Here is a 23,016-nt window from a genome sequence, read left to right as displayed (position 1 = left end):
GATTCTAGGGAAGCCATCGTTGCAAGGTGGCACGGGTTCAAATCTACTGTAAGTGACGATGGTACGCTGCACGAATGATGTTGTCTCCCGAAACCTCATTTACGCGATCCTGACCATGAACAGGAACCGGATCTCTGCATGTCGCAATATGTCGAAAACAAGAACGGCTTCCCAGTGCTGCCACGACCAAGGGTCCTGCAACCATCCTCAACCTTGACATGCAAGCAAAATGATGCCGATGATGCTGTCCTGGCCACCGGTTTCCATGTAATCTCTCGTGCAAGTGCCTATTGTTGGTCAAGGCATGGCCAACTAACCATTCGGACACCGCATCCGAGCTAACAGGATTGCATTCCCAGGACTCTGAGATGCAATGACGATCTAGCTGGATGCTTGTTGGATTCCTCGTCGTTCACCGTCGGCCCCTACCGAGTACAGTTGGTGGCGTTACACCTCCGTCCTGGGTAGGTCATGGAAACTTTTGCCAATGAACCAAGACAAGAGTAACTAATCCTCCATAGGTGGAGCGAATTGCGTATTGTTATTAGTGTGCAATGGTCATCTACGACGCTGGAAGTATGTCAAGGTGACTGATCACGCACTCGTATTTGTGGCTTCCCAGGCTAACATACTTTCACCCCCCCTGGCTTGCTTCATCTCCCGGGTGATTTTTTTCCTTTTGTCGAGCAGCGTCCGATCTTTTCAATTTCCGCAATCATCGAGCCCAATCGTGGGGCTCTACGCTATGATCTTGTGATTCGGGACACGAGAGTCGCGATGGCACGACAGTCATGGTTAACATCGGCCGTGTCCAGGGGTCTCCTGCACCGGTACCGGCCGCTGAACGAGCCGGGCAGCTCGCGAAAGCCGTTCAGCACCTTCCGAATCGCCGTCATCGTCTTGTCCCTCTTCTTGGTCGCATTGGCAGGCCATTCATTCACTCGCGGCAAAGGCCAGGGCCCAAGACCTTTGAGCGCAACGGAAGGTCAGGACCAAGAAGACGCAGGTCCGAGCGATCGTCGTCTCGTCGTGATCATCCCCGTGGACAAACCTAGCCCCAAGCTCTGCAAGGTTATCGCGAGTGCCGTCGCGCTTGGGTATCCAAGCCCAATTCTCGTGAATTGGGGAATCGACTTCCGCGACGTGACGAAGTGGGATGGCGGCTCCCATCTCACCAAGATATCGGGCGGCATGCGCTATCTCGACGCCGTCATGCGAGACGACGCCCACGCCGACGAGAAGCTCGGTGACGATGATCTAGTCCTAATGATAGATGCCCACGACGTCTGGTTCCAGCTTCCTCCAGAGGTCATGTTGCAGCGGTATCACGAGATCAACGCAGAGGCAAACGCGAAGCTAAGGAAGCGGTGGCGCGGACGAGGGCCGATGCCGAGATCGATGAAGCAGACCATCGTCGCCTCGTCTCAAAAAAAATGCTGGCCACTGCCCTCCGATGGGTACGACCTGCGCTGCGACAAGCTTCCGGAGAGTCCGCTCAAGGCAGACCTCTACGGCCCCAAGACGGACATGGATCCGGAGTTCCGCCAAAATCGCGCGCGTTACCTGAACAGTGGAAGCTTCCTCGGTCCCGCAGGTGACATGCGCCACTTGTTCCGACGCGTCCTCGGCAAGCTCAACGATGTCGTTGGCGATAGATCCCACAAATGGAGCGACCAGGGCATGTTTGCCGAAGTCTTCGCCGATCAGGAGATCTGGAGGCAGTGGCAGAGGGATCACGATACCGGCGTCGGTGACGAGGCCATGGATCTAGTGCAGCATCACCTGGAGTTCCATCTCGGTCTCGACTACCGTCAGCAATTGGTCGTTCCCACTGTTTTCTCTGAAATCGATGGCGAGTTTCTGCATTTGAGCAACCAGACGGCCATCGACGAGCACTCGGCGCGGCTCAACATCTCCCCTGTGCGGCTCACGCATCTCCCGGAGGACGTTGCAACGGCACGGAATCCTCTGGCGGACGTCGTCAAGGCTCCCGCTTGGAAGGATATGCCTCTATACGCCGATCTGTTCACCGAAGTCGTGCCGGTGGCGATGCACCACAACGCTCACGTTAATGACAGCAAAGCCCGCATCACGACGTGGTGGGATAGACCTTGGTATTTCCCGTACCTTCGACAACTCCTCGAATTTCATCTCCGGCTGGCAGAGCTCGCTCCCTTGGCTTCGATCCATCGCCAAGGCGCCAACATCACCTATTGGGCTCCAATGTCAAACAAGGATAGAAAAAAGCCAAAGATTCTCAAGGACTCGGCTGCTGAACCACTTGAAGAGATTGAGCTTGATGCTGCCTGTCGCTCGGCTGATGAAAACGAGCATTGGTGGGATGAGGTGTTTCGAGACGGCAAAGGGCCGCTACAATAGATCGGTTATGGGCGAAAATTGGATTGAGAGGGTTCAAATCAGCAATCCACCATTATTATCAAATGCCGGACGATGAGGCAGGACGATGAGGCGTGACGATGGTAGGCTCGGCCGTGTTGAGTCAATCTGCCTGCCTGTTGTCTGATTAGTCTTGGTAAGCACAGCTATGGCACTGTTTGTTCTGTTGACGTACATCCTTGGCTTTCGCAATGATTCAAGATGAAGCATAGAATACAACTTCAAATGACCAATCCTGAGCTGGTGATTTCATGCATCGAATGAAGAGTGAGTCTGCGGTTTCAGCGCAGTAGCGCGCCGGAGACAAACGAGACGGCACTTGAGAAGAGAGCTTGCACACGTTGGGAACAATACACGATCATAAATATGTACACAACCAACGATCAAACTCGGAAACGCCCCCAAAAAAACCTCGGTGCTGCATGCCATATTCCCATGGCCATTTCACACGTTCATTCTCCGTACAGCTCAACAGCCTCCATCGACTATCGATCATCCATTCTGACCCTCTCTCCCGCTCACCTTCGGCCTCGTAGAGATGGCCGAGGATGAACCTAACCAAGGAGGCAACTAATGAAGAGGGCTGCCTACTGCGATGACATGCATCGTGTGAGCTTTGTTCCATTACTCTTGACCTCCATTTTGACGTCCTTTCTCTCTGGTTCGGTTCCATCGTGAGAGGATCCCAGAATCGGACTCAGAAGCCACGAGCCGGCGCCCACGATGGTGGCATAGATCCAGCACAGCAGGCTTAGGGGACCGAAGATGGACATGGGAAGGATGGAAACGGCAAAGTGGCCTGTATTTCAACCGTCATCAGAAACTGTGCCCGTGTTTTGGCGTGGTGGGGGATGGAACGGCGAGAGGGGAACGAGGACTTACCCCAGAAAATGGGTCTTCGGGTGATTGTCTGCCAAAACTCCTCGGATACAAAGAGGTCTTGCGCGCCGTCCCACTGCCATGGACCCTGAAGGCGGAACTTGGTCGTCAGGTTGGCTCCAAACGCCCACAGGATGAACAGCTTCCAGCAGGCCACGGGCCGGGTGAATCGGCGGGCCATGAGTCCGAAGACGTCCCACAGTCCCGGCGCCGAGTCCAGGTCCTTGGCGAGCTGGTAGACGTAGCTCTCGTGGTCGACACCGTAGGTGATGCGCCAGCCCTTGGGAGGCAGCAGCCGGTAGTGCGGCTCGTCCTCGGCGAGAAGGGGGCGCGGAATCTTGCTGGGCGCGAGGAGGTTGACGATCCAGAGCTGGGCCTGCATCTCGGCGAGGGGCGGGATGGCGCCGAAGGATGGTCGGAGGAAGCCGATGAAGCCGACGGTCGGGTCATCCCGCTTCCACACCTCGCGCACGTCTGCCTCGCTCGCGATCGGGTACCTCCTTTCCCCTCCGGCCTTGCCACCGTCGGTGGTGTTGAGGAAGGGGAAGCTCTGGCTGTATCCCGTGGCGAAGACGACAATGTCCGGCTTGATCTTCTCATTCTTCATGCGCTCGTACTCGGGGCGTCCGTTGTTGCGGAAGCGCACGTAACCGTCGCTGTCGATCTCCTCGGGCCAGGGGGCCAGGTCGACGTGCCTGCCCTTGGTGTCGACAAAAGGGCGTTGGACGATGGCGGATCGCAGAGCAAAGAGCCACAGATCCTTGCCAGGCTGAGAGGGACGGTACGGCTGGCTGAGGTAGGGGATTATCTTGGTCGACTTGTTGAAGAAGACTGCATCGTGCACAATCGTCAGCTACCGGGCGCGCTCTGTCAAACATGGCATGTGAGAGTGAGTGTATGTGTGAGAGAGTGTGAGAGCGAGTGCGTGAGTGAGTGGGTAGGTGTGTGTGTGCGTGTGTGTGTGCGTGCGTGTGCAGAGTAAAGGAGACGGCAAGGGGGCCGGGGGGGAGGGTTGCGTGGATTTCTTTGCTTACTCTTCGAAGGGTGATGGCGCTCGCGACTGATCTCGCCACACCACTGGTCCATGCCGGCCGTGCTGCCTCCAGACAGCCAGAGGATGGAGTTGATGTACCAGTCGTAATAGTTCCACAGCAGCATCGAGTTCCGGAGGATGGGGTGAACGTAGGCCGTGTCGAAGATGTTGGCTCGGCTGACGTCGATGGGGATGCCCGGGTCCTTGAAGTGTTCCTCGTCCTTCAATCCGCGAAGGATGGGAAACAAGGCCGGCCCGGGATTCCTCTGGGCGACCGTCAGCGTGCATCGGCACAGACGCAGCGCGAACGCAACGGAGGCGACAAACCTGGGGCCCGGAGTGGAATCCGTCGCGGTGGCACACCAGCACCCTCCGAGTCGGGGACGTGACGGCCAGGTGGGCCATGTCGGATCCCGTCTCGCCGATGCCGACGACCATGACGGTCTTGTCCTCGCCGAACTGCTTCCTCGTCTTGAACTGGGACGAGTGGATCGTCATGGGCACGTTCTCGATGCCCGGGATGTGCGGGATGCAGGGGTCGACGTGCAAGCCGGAGCAGACGGCGACGGCGTCGCACTCCCACTCGTGGCGCGTCTGGCTGTCCTGGGCCTTGTAGGTGATGACATGGCCTTTGCCGTCGGCGCCGGCGCGTCGGTTGACGGCGACGACGCGCGTGCGCAGCTTGATGTGCGGCCAAAGGTCGAAACGCGTGCAGTAGTCGTGCATGTACTTGACGTACTTTTCCGCCGCGATGAAGTCCTCGGGCCCGTCGACGCGGAAATCGGAGAACATGGTGAGCTGTCGGGACGAGACGAGCTGTTTCAACGGTCAGACGGCCGCTCCGGGCTCTCGATGATCGGCCGCGGTCAAGCACGGCTCGCTCACCTCGGCATCCTCGTACGTCCGGGCCGCAAAGGTGCCGCCGACACGCTCATGATACTCGAACAGGCGAGCCTCGACGGGCTCACATGCCAGCGACTTGTGGGCTTCCTTGAGGTACTTGAGCGTCACGAGGCCGGCGGGGCCTCCTCCGATGATGGCAACCTTCATGATGGGAGATGGCGTGCTAAGGACACGAGGTAGAATAGGGGGCGAGTCGAAGGAGAGGCTAGGATAGGGGATGCGTGGGAGCAGCGGCCTGACGGAGGTTCGAGGCATCGTCGATCTCGTCGACCTAAATATATGCCTCCGGTTCATCGTGAGCTCCGCCTCGCCGGCGACTCGATTTTCGTCGGACCATTCCGCTCGGCGTCGTCGACGACGCACAGACTTTTCCCGCTTCTATTGAACCCATCGTGGACTCTCCCCCGACGGGCGAGGAGGATGCCTATTGTTGACGTCGAGTCTGGCCCGTGCCCATCGTCAGCCGTACGAGGCGCCCCGGCGAGTCGACTCGGACGAGAGGCCGCGGCCGATTGTCCTACATTGTCCGATAACTCTAGCCGCGTCCCATTCCGCACAGGCCGTCTGCCGCAGCTCGAAAGGCGAGGCTGGCGTGGTTTGAAAGAAATGGGTCGGCCTCGTGGCGTCTCGCGATGCTCAACAACCGTCAGCAGGTGCACCATCGATCCCATCGGAGGACTCGAAGGGTCAAGGACACGTCCGGGGTGGCAGAGAGCAGTCATGGACAGCATGCGAGTGCCGTTCCGACAAGGCAAAGACCGACCAGCGTCCGCATCGACCCAGACGGCCCGCCAGCGGTGGCTGCTCGAGACGGACGAGCTGTGCAACGTCAGTCGACCGGTCGGCAGGGCGATCCGCCGTCGGGAAGGGCGAACGGATCCAACGGATTAGAGCGAAGCCGACAATGGGAATCAATGCAAGCTCGAGTGGGTCGATGGCACGACAATAGCTGTCTCGTGGCGGCGTTTGTGCCACCAACGGTGTCCATGTCGTCGAGGCCGGTCGAATGAGGAGAGGGGGAAGAAACAGGAGGGTGGCGAGGGGGGCAGAACCAACAGGAAATACACCACACCGAAATCAACCACCACCAACACAATCGACGCACACCACACAACCGACGCACACAACAAAATCGACGCACACGACAAAATCGACGCACGCAACACAATCGACGCACACAACACAACCAACGCACTCACGCAAACGCAAACGCACCCACCCGCCCACACGCACACCCAGAGGCGGGAGAAACCTTGACGGACCAACGGGGACAGCCAGAGCAACGACACGACCAACGCAACGACCAACAATCATCGGCGACGCCATCAACCGAGCATCCGGCGGAGCGTCTGTCGTCCAGCTTCCGTCGTCCAGCTTCCGTCGTCCAGCGTCCGTCGTCCAGCGTCCGTATCCAACACCAAGATTCATGCTGAGATGCCGCTAGGCTGTTGGAAACCAGCACCGAATAATACGAAGCACCACCCCCCACACCCTCCGGTCCTACCGAAGAGTGCCGAGGGGCGCCAACAACTCCCGTCGACCAACCGACGCCAGGTCGAGCAGAATCCTCCGGCCGGCCACCAAGGGTCGGTCGCACCGCAGCTCGCGGCGGCGTGCCACCCACCCTTGCACGTCCCGGCCGTCGCCTCGACGCGAGGGCACGCGCGACGCACGGCCGCCTAGCCGTTCACGACGTTGATCTCGTATCCAATCAGCACCTCGGTGCTCGTCCCCTCCCACCCCCTTGTTCCCGACGAGCTCAGCATGAACCGACTCGTCGGGTCCACGTACAGGCCGGATATCACGCCGGCCCGCGGCGGCCCCGGGATGATGAGGAAGGGCACCGTCGAGTGCTTGAGCGCACGCGTGTCTCGGAGGTCGTAGAGGCGCAGGATGTCGTGAGATGCGCTGCGGCCCGTCAGTCATGGCCCCGTCGTCGGTCGAGGCGTCGTCACCTACCACACGAGGTGCCGGCCGTTCATCATGGGCTTGACGGCGCTCACGGCGCCGCTGCCGGCGGGAAACCTGAGCACCCTCTCGGGCTCCCAGCCTCGCTTGGCCCTGCGGACGTCGAACTCCTCGACGGTGCCGTTGCGCCGCCCCGCGTACACCATGTTGCCGTCGGGGCTCCAGCAGGCGCTCATGCACCACGGGGGCACGCCCGGCCGGTTGGCGATGCGTGCCGCCGGCTGCGCCATCCGCCTGTCCCAGAGCCGGATGGTGCCGTCGATGGCCGACGAGAGAAAGGTCGTCGTCGACGACCGCGAAGGATCGTAGTGCGCCGGAGCCTGCGCGTTGGTCGTCACCATGGCCGGCGACGGGGACCTCCCGGCCGCCTTCCCGTCCCCCGCCTGCTGCCGCGAATCCTCCGGCGGCCGGTGCGAGGGGGAAGCAGGGGCCGCCGCCGGGCCCGTCTCGGTCGTCACCGGCGCGGGTGGCGACTCGTCCCCTCGGCCCTCGCTCGTCGCGCGGGCGCCAGCCTCCATCTCGTCCTGAGTCGGCTGCGTCTGCGTCGGCTGCGTCTGCGTCGGCTGCGTCTGCGTCGGCTGCGTCTGCGTCGGCTCCGACGCCGTCTCCGTCGGCTCCGTCTGCTGCGTCTGCGTCTGCGTCTGCGTCGACGGTGCCGGCTCGCCCTCCTCGGCCTCCATGCCGGCCATGGCCATGTCGGCCGAGTGGTCCATGCCGCCCTCGTGCCCGCTCATGATGCCCATGCTCGTGCCGAATCCGTCGTCGTCGTGCCCAAAGGGCTGCTCCCCTGCCGTCTCGCCAAACAGGCTGCCGGCGTCGCTGCCCCCGAACAGGCTCTCGTGGGCAGGCGAGGCTTCGGCGTCGCGCGCGTCGGCGGACGCGTCGGCCTCGAACCCCGTCGCCGAGCCGCCGTCGACCTCGTCGTGCGAGCCGCCGTTGAGCAGCGGCAGGCCGTCGTGCGACGTCATGGTCGTCGACGGCATCGGCTCGTCCGCCTCGGCCGGGATGGCCACGCCGCTCGCCGGCCGCAGCTCGATGGACGATATCTGACCGCCGGAGCCGTCAAAGTTCCGCTTCGTCTGGCCCGTGTTGAGGTCCCAGTCGAACATGTTCTTGTCCCAGCCGCCGCTCAGCACGCTCGTCTCGTCGGGCGCGAGCGTCAGCACGCTCACGGCGTTGGTGTGCCGCTGCAGGCAGCAGATCTTCTTCCCCTCGTCGTGCCGCACGCTCTGCAGGTTGATGCCGCCCGACTCCAGGCCGGACAGGAGCCAGAGGGCCTCGGAGTGGACGGCGAGCGAGTAGACGGGCGACAGCACGTGCTCCTGGTCGCCGCGGCTCGACGACGACGGCTCCTCGTTCTCCCAGTAAGACATGAGGATGCCCGCCTTGGTGACGCTGTCGACGAAGGGGTGCTTCTGCGCCACCGTCAAGGCGAGCTTGCCGTTGATGGTGCCGGCGCCGTCGTACTTGCGGATGTACCCGTCCGAGCCTCCGGTTATCCAGTATCGCAGGTCGGGCGTGATGGCCATGGCGTTGACGCTGGTGGACTGCGGCGCCGCCATCGTGGGCACAATGTCGTAGAGCTTCGCCGTGAGCACCTCGGGTCGAACCATGGGTCGTGACGGAGGCGTCGGGGGGCCGGGGCTCGCAGACTTGCTCGGCTTCATCCTCGTCTCGCCGTCGGCGTTTTGCCCGTCGTCAGCCGCGTCGTCGCCGTCGACCTCGTTGTCGACCTCGCCGTCGTCGTCGCCGTCGTCATCTTCGTCCATGTTGTCCTCGTCTGCCTCGTTGTCGTTGTTTGCCTCGTCGACGTCCTCCATCGCCTCATCCTGCTCATTCTCCCGCTCCGACTCGGCCGAGCTGGCGGAAAACCGATCCTCCTCGTCCATCGCGTTCCATGGGGCAGCCTGAGGACGAAGCCGAGAGCCGAGAGCGCCGATTTTGAGCTGGAAGTGTCTGGGAAACGGGAGGTTGCTAGGTCTTCAGCCTCGTCGCCGTCGTAGTTGAGGCTCTCACTGGTCGGCTTAGTAAGGCACGAAGGAATTAACGCCTGGGGCACCCACGTCCTGGCCGCCGCAGCAATAGGCAGCACTGCATATTCGACGGTTAATAAAGTCCTGCTCGACATCTTCACCGAATACGACACCAACAAAAGAATTTCATCCCATGCACGTCACGAAATCAGCCAGATATCAAGCATCCCATCTTGTTGGAAATTATTGCGTGACCCCATTGCCCCTTACCTGGCTTCCAACGAACCGAACCGTCCTTGACGTTGCCTCATTCTTGTTCCGTGACGGCCATATCATCGACCTTGACAATCGCCTCATGTCTCTGCCTTGTCGTCTCAGGGTTGCCAGTCTCCCAAATATTTGCTCATTACTTCGTCCATCCTCTCTCAATGTCGGAGCCCGCTGGTGTTTGGTCGACTCCTTGCTCGGTTCCGGCGAAGAAAAGTTCCTCGCCCAGCCCTGCCGTTGCCGCTCTATTTCTTGTTCCGCGTCAGCGAAATGAGCAGTTCCTCGAACGACTCCGAGTCGGATTCGTCGCTTTGGTTTCCTCTGGCTAAGCTTTCAAAGTAGTTGTGGGCTCCCTGCTCGAGAATCATGTCACTCGTTACCATCGCATTGTCCTGGCTACCGCACCCGTCCGGCTGCTGAGGTGCAGAGAAGCTGCCATCGAGGCCGATCGATTGCGCTTGGTCGTCCCAGACGCCGCAGCCTTGGGCGCACTGGCACGCTTGGCCGTATGGTGCTGCGTTCTTGGGATAATCCCTCTTGCCCACGTCGTCGTCGGTTTGCCGGGGATGGCAGGTCAGCAGGCAAGGGTGGCCATTTGCGCACTTTACCCTGCACCTGGCGAGGCATCCACCAGTCGAAACGTCATCCCAGTCTCTTGGCTGCGATATTTTGGTAACTTTGCCGTGGGCCTGGCAGGTTACCGGGAGGCTTTCGCCCGTATGTCCCTCGAATGCTCGAAAAACTTTACCCCAGGTCTCCCTGCTTCTTCTGCTGCCCTGGAGAACGTTTTCCACGTTGCCAAAGATGTAGAATCCGCATCTCGCGCGGCTCGTCGCAACGACCGCTCGGTTCTCGTCCGCAACGAATCCCGGCTTGGCCCTGCCGCCGAGCGTGTCTGGCCCGCGAACCAGGGACAGCAGGATGACGTCGTTTTCCTCGCCTTGGAATCCGTCAATGGTTCGTACCGCCCACTCAAAGTCCGCCAAGGTCTCGTCCCGGACGGCCTTGGCCCGAACCATGAGGTAGGCATTGCGCGTCATCCTGCGCTTGATCAGTTCAACCTGGGCCGAGTAATAGGCCAAGACCGTCACTTGCTGCGGCCTCACTCCGTTCTGGACGAGATATCTGACGAACGAGACGATCATTTCCGCCTCTCTGGGGTTTGCGTAGGAGTAACCGTCGGCGCCTCGACTTTGCGTCCACCGATTCTGGAACCACCACAAGCGGCAGTCGCCCATGCCCGGGACTGGAGGTCGAAGCGCCGGCCTTGTGACGCTTTCATGGTCTTCGAGGTTGGGGTAGAATGTTTGCACGACTCGACGAAGCGTGGGAACCATGCGCCTCTGCACGCGGAGCGCGCAGTACGGGATTTTGAGGTTGACAAGCCTCTCGAACAGGGACACGTTGAGCCGGTGAGGTTCGACGCAGAGCTCGTGGACCTGAACCTGAGGCACGAGCTGCTGGTGGTCTCCGACGAGAACAAGCTGGTCAAGGGTCGGGTACAAGGCGGCAGCGATGTTGCCCTCGCGCGCTTCTGCCGCCTCTTCGACGAGCATGATCCGAGGTTGGAGAGCCGCAATCAGACCGCGGTACTTGGCAAGACCCGTCGTGGTGCATCCAAGGATTCGGACGCCATCGTCGCGAATCGCCCGGACGCTCGTTTCCCATCGGGCCGCCGTCAGGTTCCTGCAGCTCGCGTCGAGCTCGCGCACGATGCGCTGCACTTGGATCGTGACTGCGTCGAACATCTTTTTGTAAAGGTAGCAGTAGACGTTGCCTCTGTAGATTGGTTTGATTTGATACAGGTCAGAATTCATTGCCAAGAGCCGCTTTGCCCGGTGTAGCCAGATATCGTTGACATCGTTTGCATGCTGAAAGGTCAAAAGAGCAGCCACGGGTCTCGATATTTCAATCGGCGTAAAGTCCCTCTCGCCTCCCGACGTGAACGCAGAGGCCGCGGATGCATCGGGGCTCTCCCGCTGCCGTTGCTGATGATAATGGTCAAGCCAGATGGCGACAGGTCCTTCCATCGGCTCCGCCGTCTCCCAGTCGCCTTCGACAAGCGATCGGTACTGGTCATGGCTAATGAAGCCCATTTGAAGCATGTCTTTGGCCTCCAACAAGCCTGCGGGAAACCCTTCGGTGATGACATCTCTGAGGGAACGGCGAAGTCGTTTCTGCGTCCCCCACTCTGCACTTCCATCACGACTCCCACACTTCCGACGAAGGTTGAAGAGCGATCTTTCGATGATGGTGCTGCTGGTAGATCCACCTCCAAGGCGGACAATGCTGCCTATGCCGCATTTCATGCAGCGGTCGAGTAGCTTGTCGAGGGCATGGTTCGTCTGGGCCGCGATGATGACGGGCGGTGCCGGTGTCCCCTCACACTTGCCATGTTCGCAGTGTTTGAGAGTTTCCACAAAGCTCTCGATGGCGACCAGCGAGGTGAAGGTCTTTCCGGTACCTGGTGGACCTTGCACGATGGTGAGCTCCTTGGAGGTGGCGAGGTTGAATGCGTCGCGCTGTGACGGATCCAAGCTTTCCGCCGACGGTGGGATCGATGCTCGGTTGCAGGGGGTTTCTCGCAAAATCAGAGCATCCTTGTGCCCCGAAAACGGTTCGTAAATGTACTTGTCGAGACGTGATCTGGGCGAGGATGTCAGTCAACGTGGACGGTACGAACAAACTCCTCTTGTCCACCTACGCGGAAAACGCAGCGTGCTGCAGGCCAAGCATGATGTGACGGTTCGCTTCAAAGTATCCGTGCTTGGGTTCCAGCATGACGAAAATGGTTGTCGGGTCCATCACCGCGTCGGTGTCGACGGCCCAGGTCAAGTCGACGGCCGAACCGCTGTCGGAGCATGCAGCCACCGTCGCGACGAGGCACTTTGTGCGAAATCCATCTGCACGAGGTGTCAGAGCAACAAGAGTTCCAGGGAGCAGTCGTTCGGGAGCCGTCCCCAGCATCTCCGAGTCGTCGTTTTCCGTGGAAAAGGAGACGCGGCACGCGGCTCTCGAGTTTCTGATAATGTATCCATGTATCTTGACCTTGACCGGGTCAGCATACCTTTGGCGGCCCGGATCGGTGGTGCGACACACCTGAGTATATGTAAACGCATTGTTTTGTTTCGCCGTGAACTGGTCGCGACGAAACTGCTGGATGGCTTTCCGCAGCGGTTCCGTGGCTTCGTATCTGTGAAGACGATACTGCGCCTCCAGATATTCCATCTTGGGCATCGCCCTTTCTTGATCAACCCTTGGCAAGGCCGGCGGGTCATTTGCCATCAACTCAGCAGCCAGGGGGACCTCCGGGGCGAGGCACCAACGTTGGGCACTCGGCAGTCCGCTGACGTCGTGAGGTTGCCGTCTGTGCACATGCTGGGCAATGATTTCGCGAGGAGATGATGACTCCATGGTGCGTCGTATGGCTCGTCGTCGATTCGTTACAAAGGAAGCACGAGAAACCGAACCAGTCAAACACGGCGTCTTGGTGGCGGCGGAACAATCGAGACTGGAGGAATGAGTGGTGTTCCTGGACGACGGTCAGTGATTTTTCCAGCAAGAAATTCACCACTAGTTGTCATCGTCATCGTCCATTGCTATCATGATGCATGTGTAGAGGGGCATTTCCGAAGTGACAGCGGAGCCAGAAAGGTTTCTTGAATCAATCAAACTCCAAAATCAAGGGAGCATCTAGGAGGTCGTAGCTTTCAGGGAGTAGGGAGTTGTAGCAGGGCACGAAGAAACATGCAATGGAAGAGCCAGCAGGCAGCTTTGACAACGGAAGGGTTGAAGTTTGCCATACGCAAGGTGCAACCGACGCGGCGTGAGCAAGTCGCTCAGCGATGGAGATGAAAGAAAATCAGAAGAGAACACTCACAAGATGTCAGGGACTTTCGTAGCCACCTGCAGTCCAACGCGCTATTCACAACGGCTCGTGAGCAGCTGAGAAGGAAATCAAAGTAGAGGGGGGCGAGATGGATGAAGACGGGTTGGAGGAGGAAATAAAGCGCAGCGAACAGTCTCTTGGTGTTCAATTCGTCTCTCGGGCTTCAACCTCAGGCAGGAACCGAGTGCTCGTGGTACTCTTCCGTCAACCACTTCGATCTCTTCGATTCCGGGGTCCTTTGGAGCGGAACGGACTGCGTCTGTTGGGCGATCTGCATCAGACCAAGAAACAGTATGGTTTTGCCTACTGGTGTCGGTGTATCTGGGTAGGTTGCTCGGGCAGTGTCTTGTTGTCGGTTGGTGGTTGGTGGTCGGTGGTTTGTTCCATCCAGGTGTCAACGTTCAGCATCAAGTCAGCGAGCGATGAGGTTCCAAGACGAGTGCGAGTCGGAGGAAAACGCAATGCTGGAGCAGACGAGCCTCACGTGAGAGAGGCCGTTCAACTCACATGCTGGCTCACGAATGGCTATGGTCATTGTAATATCGCCTGCCGTACAGCATTCACGCCTTGGTTGGTTGCCATGGCACTCAGAGCCGGGTCGTTCGCCTGTCGACTCTGCAGAACTTGGTCATTCAAGCAGTGGCGGCTATGTGCAAGACATAATAAGAGAATCGTGTGACGAAATTTTCACGTAATCTTTTGGCTACCGAGCTCATGATGCTATATTCGCGAAACCAAGCATCACCATCAACGACGTTGTCTCTGGCTCGAGCGGCAATTTTGCGACAACAAGACGACGTGAACTATACGCTGCTTACGCTGCTCCGCTTCAAATCAATCACAATCCCTCATCATGCAATGTTCAATCAACCGGCACGTTCAATTGCCTTTCATGCTCTGCGGACGCACCACTGACTACGCACCACTGACCTTTGCCACTCGCGCATGCAGGTGGGCGTGAATATCACAAACGTAGTGACGCCGACCATACGAATAGCACAGTACCAGCCGAGAGCAAGATCGTTCATCACTCACACGCGAGCGAAGATGATGGGCAGGGCAAGCTGCAAGCTTCAGCAAAAATAAAGTCATTCATTTGCTGGAGCAATGGGCAAAAAATAATGACTTGCGTGATCTGGGAATCGAACCCAGGGCTCCCCGACGTTGCGGATGGCAACGGAGAATTTTACCACTAAACCAATCACGCTTCGATGACGAGTGGAGCGTAGTTTCAACTTAAGCAGTACGATGCTTCCGCCGAATGGGGCTTCAGTGATGCAAGCCAGCGCGACGCCGAGGATGATATTTCACGATGCTCTGCTTCAAATTAATGACCATCAATGACCAAGTACCGAGTGAGGACGGTTTATTTTCGCAGAGCATGGCCAGCGAAACTGGCGGGTGTCGACCTCTCGTTGCAGTCATCATGCACGGGTATGATGGACCATCGTACACGCTCGCCAAGCGGCATGGGGAATGGGTGAGGGGCCGGGCCGCCTTTGGATTCAATTCTAGCTTCCGACATTGATTGTTTTTCGGCTGTCGTTGCCGTATGATGAAGACTGAACCGTTGGCGACGTCGTTCCGGGTCGCATGTCAACAAACACCCGACAGGATCGAGGCCGACTCGGAAATGGGCTGCGTTTGCCAATGAAGCTTTCCGTCCGATCCGACGTTGAACCCTGCGACTTCCTCGACAAGGTCCCACTGACCCGTGGCCGGGTTCTTCCGCGGTGAACGGTAGATGATGCTCGTGCCGAAATCCTCAAAGACCAGTTCCCTCCTCCTCAGGCGAAGCCACTGGTCGGCTTCGTGGCCGTCCATGGCGACGGCCGCCTCGACCTCTTCGTTCTTCAGGGCAATCGCCCGGAAGACACGGCTGTCTCGCAGCGCATTTCGGATCGGATACTGTCCGAGGATCCGGATGGCATCGGCCCTGACGGCGGCATCCCTGCACGCAAAGGCCGAGACGAAGAGCGGCCAGGTCCAGCCCGAGTCCATGGCGAAGCCACAGCTGGGCGTGGCCGACAGAAGCGTCTCGGCAAGTCGATTGATCTCGCGATACTGGGTCGTGAGGCCCTTGGCGGTGCCGAGACCGGAGAAGCGGGGGATGGTGGTGTAGATGTAGAGGAGGAGATACTCGACGCGGAGGTTCAGGGCCTCGAGGTGCACGTCCGAGTGCTTGCTCGAGTTCCGACATGCCTCCCGGAACAGCGGCTCGTAGGCGTCGCTCCAGCTCCGAAGCCAGCGCCGCGACGTCGCGACGAACTCGGACACGTCGGGGTTCTGCTTGACCGTCGCCAACTTGGATTCCACCTCCGCCTCGCTGGCCGCCTTGGTCAGGGCAAGGCGCGAGGTGACCATGCTCAGCATGGGAATGCTCCGCACCATGCTTCTCTGCACCAGGGCCCAGTACCCGTGGGCTTCGTCCATGTCACGGAAGGCGGGTGGCAAATCTCGCAACTCCGTGATGCGCGTGAGCTTGGGTCGAAAGTAGGGCGTGAGCTTCGTGAAGGGCAGGATGCCCGGCGGGCGCGAGGGTCTGCCCGACAGGGGAACGTCTCCAGGTGCAGCTCCAGCGGCGCCTGCCGCCGACGCCGGGCTGCAAGGGCTTTGCGGACTCGGAAGGCCGAGCCGCGGCGACCGGGAGGTGGGCGCGCGTGCGGCGACGGCGTGCGGCGACGGCATGGGCGACGGCCACGGCGACGACTTTGGCGGAGCAGCCGGCGAGCCGGAGGGCGCATCGCTCGGCGGCGGTGGCGGCGGCGGCGGCGGCTGAGGGGGAAAGAAGAATTTCCTGTAGGAGCCCAAGAACGAGCGAGACTGCATCTCGAGGGGTTTGTAGCAGTCCAGAATCTCCTGGACCAGGGCGGGCGGGGCCGGGGCGATGCGGACCAGGGCGGGCGCCATTTCGGTGCAGGCGGCAAGCTCGTTGAGCATGCTGAAGCCGTGGGTGACGTGCTTGAGGGCGGCGGCGACGTTGCCACGCTGCGTCTCGAAGCAGATGAAGAGCAGCGACGAGAGGAGCGCGGTCCTCAGCCCCTCCTCGGTCGGCCTCGCCTTGGACTGCAGGCGGAGGGCTTCGCAGTAGTAGACGACGGCGTTGAGGTAGTGCTCGTTGCCGCCGACGGCAGCCACCTCGCGGGCCTTGCGCATGGCGCCGACGGCCATGGCGCCGTAGCGAAGCGTCCTCTCCTCCAACGTCAGCTGGGGCATCGTCACCGTCCACAGCCGCGTTCGGCCCAGACCACCGCTCAGGAAGTTGACGGATAGGGCACACCACTCGTCAAAGTACGCCCGTTGCTCGACGCTGGCGAAGCGAAGGGCGTGGAAGGTCGGCTCGGTCAGGAGCAGAGCAGCGCTCGCGGCGGCAACGGGCTTCGGGCTGGTCCTCGCCTTGTCCGGCGCACCGGCGACCGAGGCTGGAGAGTCGGCGGCCTCGCGGGCGTATGAGCCGCAGTAGCCTCGCCACTTGAGGCAGTTGAGACAGGCCGGCCTCGTCTCATCGCACTTGACATGTCGTTTCCTGGCAGGCCGCTGTCAACCAAGTCGAGGGGGGTGAGGGGAGGATGGCGGCGGATGTTGGTGGCGGGTGTCGGAGTGCTCGACTCGGACGGGTTCGTGTCGAGTTGCACTTACTTGCCTACGCGTCCAGCAATTAGCAATCTGCCGGGAGCGGCGGATCGTGGTGGCGGAAAGGGCCGAGGGCGATCCGCGGAGGCGAAGAGGAGGGTTTACAGGTGCTGCAGCCGGTGCGTGCTCGCACCGAGCTGCGACGGGTGTGTCTCGTCCTGGACTCGAGAGCAAACCTGTGCGTGGCCGCGGCTCTCGACGCCGACCAGGTCGACCTGGCGGTGGGTGACGGCGTCGAGCTGCGGGTCACGGGTCAGTCAGTCAGTCGGTGAAGGTGAAGGTGACGGTTCGTCGGCCGGCGACGGAACGAAGGACGCATACCTGCTCTGGTCGGCACCCGTCAGGGAAAGAGAAAACTGAATCTCCATGGCTGCCCTCCGTGCCCGAAACGACAGCACCCGGCACGCCCGCTGTCGTGCTTGGGAACCGCTGGCCAGCGGGTGGCGAGGCGTGGCCAGCGGGTGGCGAGGCGTGGCCCGCTCGTGATGGGCAGTGGTGTCGCGGCAGCGCTGCACGGCCGCCTCCGACGGGGGCCCCGACGTGTCGTATGGAAGTTGGAGGAGCCGCCGGTGTCACGGTTGGCGAGGCGAGGACGGCATGCGAACGATGGAGTCGGCCGCAAGCACGGCAGACGGGGGGATGCGTGCACAGGAAGCCGGCGACAGGCTGGCCTCGCCACCTTGACAGGAGCTACGGTGGAGTTGCCGCTTGCCGGCCAGTAAGGGCAGCTCTGACGTCGTGCTGCACGGAGTACGGAGTCGGCGTGCCGTAGTTGTACATGTACTCGATGGTTGTGCCGCCGTACGTGCCAGTGGATGTACCGGTACCTGCGGGTGTACCGGAACCTGCGGGTGTACCGGAACCTGCAGGTGTACCGGAACCTGCAGGTGTACCGGAACCTGCAGGTGTACCGGAACCTGCAGGTGTACCGGAACCCGTACAACAAGGAGCTTGTACGGGGGGCCAAAGGTACCTAGTACTGATAATACTACTGTATACTGTAGGTAAGTGTAGGTAAGTGCTGTACTTGGTACTAGTACTAGATGCAGACAGACACTGAACGGACAGCGCCAGTCCCCCCTACGGCACGAATTTCCGGCGCCAACAACCAAGTATTTGCCCACCATCTTACAGCGGTGGCACTGCCACTATAGCCGATCGCTGCGTATCGGCAGCACGCAGCCAAGAACATGTCAGTCAATCCATCCGTACTGTAATGTGAACCTTATGAAAATTCAATTCAACATGCGTATGTACCAAAGGACTGTTCTCAAGCACTTGCTTGCTCGTACCTGGTCTGCAAGTGAAGTGAAAATTGCTAATGGTTCCATGATGGATTGATGCCCCAGGCCGCCGCATGCCTTGGCCGGCGCAATAAATAAGTACAAGCACCAAGGTTCGGAGGACTCTGTAGGTATTATTAGTAATTAGTAATATTGGTTAGTAGTATTCAAGTAATTACAAGTACCCCTACCGCGTGCCCATGGTACAGCAAGTACTACGACAACTAGGCACTAACAATACTGTATTATATTATTGGTTTCCGAGGTTGCCGTCACGGTGTGAGTGGCTACCCTACACCTACACTTGACAATTGTTCGCCGATGCTTGAGCCAGCCAACTACCTGCAGTACGGTGTAGGCGGTGCAAATGAATACAGTGGCTCTCGGGGCTTCCAACGATACATCCACGACGGAATGCACAAACGAGAAACGACGACTCAAGCGCTGCCTAGGGTGAAACGGTTCAAAGGAACGGCAGGCATGCATCAGACGGCCGACGGCGAGTCAGCTAGATTGTGGTTGTGCCATTCTCAAACTCACCTCATGCGCAACGCACGAGTATCATGCAGGCACATGCAAGCTTGCTACTATACATGTACGAGCAGATTGTCATTGCGCCCGCCAGGTCAAAGTATAGTAAATAGTAGCACTTTATGGTGCCGAGTAATTACTCCGTAGTTGTACGCGCATCTATATGTAATATACCTACAGTACTTATGGCCTTGAGCGTGTGGATGCTTTCATGGTTCCGCCAACCAATAATACGCCGGTACGCCGTAATTGGTGGCAAGACGAAACTCGGCGAGCCTGGCGCTTGACGTGCTTACATAATACCAGCAGCTGCGAGCTGCCAGGGCATGCCTGCGACAGATGCGAGTCCACTCGCGACGCTTGTCGTGCCGTCGTATGGGCGTGGAAGCAAGATTGCCAACGGCAGGACGGCGCAAGTGTGGCCCTTGTGCGAGTTCGGGTGGCATGTGGGAATGCCTTGTTGCGAGGTGCAGGAGAGTTCCGTGGAGGGGGCTCTCTGTCGATCAGAGCGGAAACTTGCAAGAGGACAGTAATAATTACTGTGCCGCGCTGCAGGCGAACATGCCGAGACCAGACCTGCAACAAATTGCTACAGTGGATAGGTAGGTACTGTACCTACCAATATCTAGGAGGTAGGTACCTATCTTGATGCCGTTACGGAGGTATCTGTGGATAGGTACTGTATTTACTAATACCTGGGAGGTAGGTATCTTGATGCCGTTACGGAGGTATCTGTGGATAGGTACTGTACCTACTAATACCTGGGAGGTAGGTATCTTGATGCCGTTACGGAGGTATCTGTGGATAGGTACTGTACCTACTAATATCTGGGAGGTAGGTATCTTGATGCCGTTACAGAGGTATCTACTAGGTAGCTACTAGGTAATTACTAGCAATGCAATACTCACAGTAGGTAGGTACCTAGTGGTGCTTGCAAGCAGTACCTAGCACACGAGGCCTGCACATTGGCCTGTCCTCCTGCGTACGCGGCCGGTACCTGCAGCGGCATGGTTGAAGCAATGTCGGCTCTTCTGCTTATTATTCCGAAATGCCAGTAGGTGTTTACTTTGTATCCACCTGGCCATGTTCATTCCTCAACTCACGGCACATGGCATGTGGCATGTAAATACTGCTGCACATCATCTGCTTGGGCAAGTAAGTACATGTACATGCGACCAGGTACTAGAGGTACCAACATGTACGGCACACATCTTGGTACCTTGGTGCTTCCCGCACATGTACTCCGTACTGTAGGCAGGCATGGATGCGCGAGCACAATTAATAATTAATAGCAAGTGTTGCAACCTAAAATTATAAATCCCGCAAGTTGTTATATTACTGATTAATTAGAAATTTCAGTAGGGCGTCCGCAGCACAGTACTACAAGCACTCCGAGACGTTGTACTGTACAGTAGTCACCATACCTACTGTATGTACTAGGCGCTGTACAGGCACTGCAGGCACCTGCATCTGCGGAGTGGTGGCTACTAATTACCAACAGTAGGTACCGCCAACAGTAACCGCAGTACAAGTACTCCGTGCGGAGCACCACCGTTGGTGCGCAAGCAAGTAGTTGTACAGTGCATCGCACCAATGATACTAAGGCACGCAAGGAAAGTGCCGGCGTGGCCTCGTTGATCCGAAGCACTTGGGGGCAAAATGTACACCAGACACCGAGCAGCATCTGCATGAAGCGTCTCACGACAAGGGCTCCGTCTTCCTGCCCATCAACACGACACTGCCCAGTGGGCCAGCTCGGCAACGGATGACGGCGTCTGCCGAGTCGTACCAGCAAGTATCCGAGGAGCAGGCAGGTCATTGTTGGCCGTGGGCACATGGAGCCGGCCAAATACGGACGAATGGACGAATGGCCCGAGACGGCCAGCACTTGCACGCCGACCCTCTCCAACAAGGCGCATCGCTAGCATTGGTAGGTGTTGTGTTGTTGATTGCTGTCCGTCCACAAGCAGGCACGAGCCCACGAATGCCGCCCACGGGATGATGCCGACCTTTCCTCGCAGGCATGACGAACGGATAGGAATGCCCACAAACAACAACATAACAGAGGCGCACGCACTCGTCACCCGAAGAGCATGGATGATCCTTCGGCCGTGACTTGTGTGCCCAGCCTCTTGCTTGGCTCGCATCCGGGCACGAACCTGCGCCGACTCCTGGGGGACCGAAGCCAGGGCATCGCTGTCGGCCTCGTCTTGTTGGAAACGGCAGGACTTGCGGCCACGTGCTCGTGTGCACACGCTCTGCGTGTCGGATGCAGATCCAACCCACTCGTCCGACCGCAAGGTTAGCAGCCGTCGGTTGGTACCAGGAACTGGGAGGTGGACGAACGGGTCATGCAAGCGTACCGACACCCGCCGTTATTAGCATGGATACTCGGCGCGGAGCACAGGCAGTCGGTCGTGACGTGCGAGCACTTGAGGCGACCGAGCACGGCAGAGTGATGGCACCATCGTTCTCATCACACCCGTCCTGGGAAAAGCGCTCATCTGGGCACCCCTGAGGCAGGCAATTATTACCACCATTGCACTCTGTTCGGAGAAGAAGCACTCCGTGCTCCGTACGCACAGGTATCTTTGGCACCATTAGCACGTACAAGTAGTACTTGCCGCTTGCTAGTACTAAACCGGTACCGCTCATGGTCCCGGCTCCTGCTAGCAGGAGGTCCTAGGAAGGCACTACACGCAGTAGGAAGCCCTTGGTGGACTGGAAGGTTGAACCGACCGACACGTCATGGCACGCACTTGCTCGTACGAGCAGGCGGTGCTGGGGAGGAAGGCGAACGTGGTGATGCCTACCGGCAAAGGACAAAGGTACTTGTAGGTGGGTGTACAAGTACGGCGTTGAGCACCGAGAAATTACTGCCGCACAAGTACATGCACCTGTCCTTGTACTTGTGGCTAGCGTGCTCCGTAATTCGGTACGGAGTACCTGCTGTACTTGCAGTACGTACTGTACGGGTTAGTACTTACTCAAGTACTTACTGTACAGTACTTGCATGTACAAAGATGTACTGTATGTACAAGTACTTACTGTACAGTACTTGCATGTACAAAGAAGTACTGTATGTACAAAGTATAGGCACAAGCAAGCGAGTACGGAGTATACTTGGGCACGCAAGTTCTTTACTCCTTTTGTAGCAGCAACAAATCACAACAAATCACATACTTAATAATAGCACAAACCTGTGCTATTTGGGGACTAGCATTGTTTTTGGAAACCGACCAAGTTCATACTAGTCGTTAGGCGAAAGCGCATGTACGGTACGGTACAAGTACCGAGTGCAGGTGCTGTGCTGCTTGCCTGCCACAAGCAGGTACGAGTGGGGCGGAGGCGCCAAGCACCTGCCCCGCTGATCACAACACGCAGATCCTCGTACCTGCAGGTATCCCTCCACCCGCGGCGGCGCAGCAAACCGTGTCGGCGAGGTGCTCGGTACGTGCCAGTACATGATCTGAAATGGGCAAAGGCGCTAATCGTCCTGGTGGAGATTGGGGCGGCGAGAAACTCTACAGGGACTGGCTCAGGCACGTAGTGGGAGGACGGTACCTCGCCACCGTCCGCATGTACTTGTACATGCCGTTGCCCTGCGGGATGCCGGCGGTCCCCGGTAGCCGATACCTCCCGCCTCGGCCGAAGATACAATGTCGCTGGGTCGAGGTATGTGGCCGTCATCGCTCGACTCCCACTTGAGGGCTGCGACACAAGCCACCGGAGGCCGGAACCACCCTGCGACGCTGCTGAATACGAAGCACTTGGGCTTACTCGTACAGTACTTGCATGTACAGTACATGCAACGTAGGTACTTGCGTCTGCAGTACATGCAACGTAGGTACTTGCGTCTGCAGTACATGCAACGTAGGTACTTGCGTCTGCAGTACATGCAGCGTAGGTACTTGCGTCTGCAGTACATGCAGCGTAGGTACTTGCGTCTGCAGTACATGCAACGTAGGTACTTGCGGTGCTGCTGCTTGTACTTTGTGTACAGTGCGGCCCTGCTCGTTCCCGTGAGGCGGTGCGCCTGTCGTATATACGGGTGCGTCGAGCTTGGCCCGTCAGTCTCTTGGGCCTGCCATCATCCATCGCAGTCCCGGCCCTTTGCCACTTGGCACCCTAGTGACGGTCTTGCGTGTCCTCCTCTCACCTCGGCTGACCCCCTCAGGCTTTCGGCATCATCACCAGCGGCTTCAATCTTATCCTTCCATCGCCACCCGTTGCCACCGAACGGTCCTCTGGCCCACGGCG

General features: G+C 58.8%; 5 protein-coding genes and 1 non-coding gene across 6 annotated transcripts; 1 reads left to right on the top strand and 5 right to left on the bottom strand.

Annotated features, from left to right (window-relative positions):
• Positions 1-777: 777 nt before the first annotated feature.
• Positions 778-2,379, top strand: DCS_05846 (uncharacterized protein; the record flags this gene model as incomplete). The annotated part of the gene is made up of 1 exon (XM_040803147.1): positions 778-2,379. The coding sequence occupies one exon, from the start codon at positions 778-780 to the stop codon at positions 2,377-2,379; it is 1,602 nt and encodes a 533-aa protein (XP_040658180.1).
• Positions 2,380-2,984: 605 nt separating this feature from the next.
• Positions 2,985-5,467, bottom strand: DCS_05845 (dimethylaniline monooxygenase; the record flags this gene model as incomplete). The annotated part of the gene is made up of 5 exons (XM_040803146.1): positions 2,985-3,196; positions 3,280-4,107; positions 4,311-4,575; positions 4,637-5,125; positions 5,195-5,467. The coding sequence occupies 5 exons, from the start codon at positions 5,465-5,467 to the stop codon at positions 2,985-2,987; spliced, it is 2,067 nt and encodes a 688-aa protein (XP_040658179.1).
• Positions 5,468-6,891: 1,424 nt separating this feature from the next.
• DCS_05844 (uncharacterized protein) lies at positions 6,892-9,069 on the bottom strand (the record flags this gene model as incomplete). Its single annotated transcript, XM_040803145.1, has 3 exons — positions 6,892-6,955; positions 7,004-7,120; positions 7,172-9,069. The coding sequence occupies 3 exons, from the start codon at positions 9,067-9,069 to the stop codon at positions 6,892-6,894; spliced, it is 2,079 nt and encodes a 692-aa protein (XP_040658178.1).
• A 596-nt stretch (positions 9,070-9,665) lies between these two features.
• DCS_05843 (helicase-like protein) lies at positions 9,666-12,834 on the bottom strand (the record flags this gene model as incomplete). Its single annotated transcript, XM_040803144.1, has 2 exons — positions 9,666-12,066; positions 12,125-12,834. The coding sequence occupies 2 exons, from the start codon at positions 12,832-12,834 to the stop codon at positions 9,666-9,668; spliced, it is 3,111 nt and encodes a 1,036-aa protein (XP_040658177.1).
• A 1,602-nt stretch (positions 12,835-14,436) lies between these two features.
• DCS_t58 lies at positions 14,437-14,516 on the bottom strand. The gene has a single exon. It is a non-coding gene; the product is annotated as a tRNA-Gly (tRNA).
• Positions 14,517-14,905: 389 nt separating this feature from the next.
• DCS_05842 (C6 zinc finger domain protein) lies at positions 14,906-18,273 on the bottom strand (the record flags this gene model as incomplete). The annotated part of the gene is made up of 6 exons (XM_040803143.1): positions 14,906-16,835; positions 17,048-17,181; positions 17,264-17,632; positions 17,678-17,859; positions 17,916-17,940; positions 18,235-18,273. 6 exons carry the CDS (start codon positions 18,271-18,273, stop codon positions 14,906-14,908), a joined length of 2,679 nt encoding a protein of 892 aa, XP_040658176.1.
• Positions 18,274-23,016: the final 4,743 nt, after the last annotated feature.

The sequence above is a fragment of the Drechmeria coniospora genome, chromosome 02 (assembly GCF_001625195.1).
Source record: "Drechmeria coniospora strain ARSEF 6962 chromosome 02, whole genome shotgun sequence".
Taxonomy (NCBI): domain Eukaryota; kingdom Fungi; phylum Ascomycota; class Sordariomycetes; order Hypocreales; family Ophiocordycipitaceae; genus Drechmeria; species Drechmeria coniospora.
The sequence above is the reverse complement of the archived record's forward strand: the minus strand, read 5'-3'. Positions and strand labels throughout refer to the sequence as shown.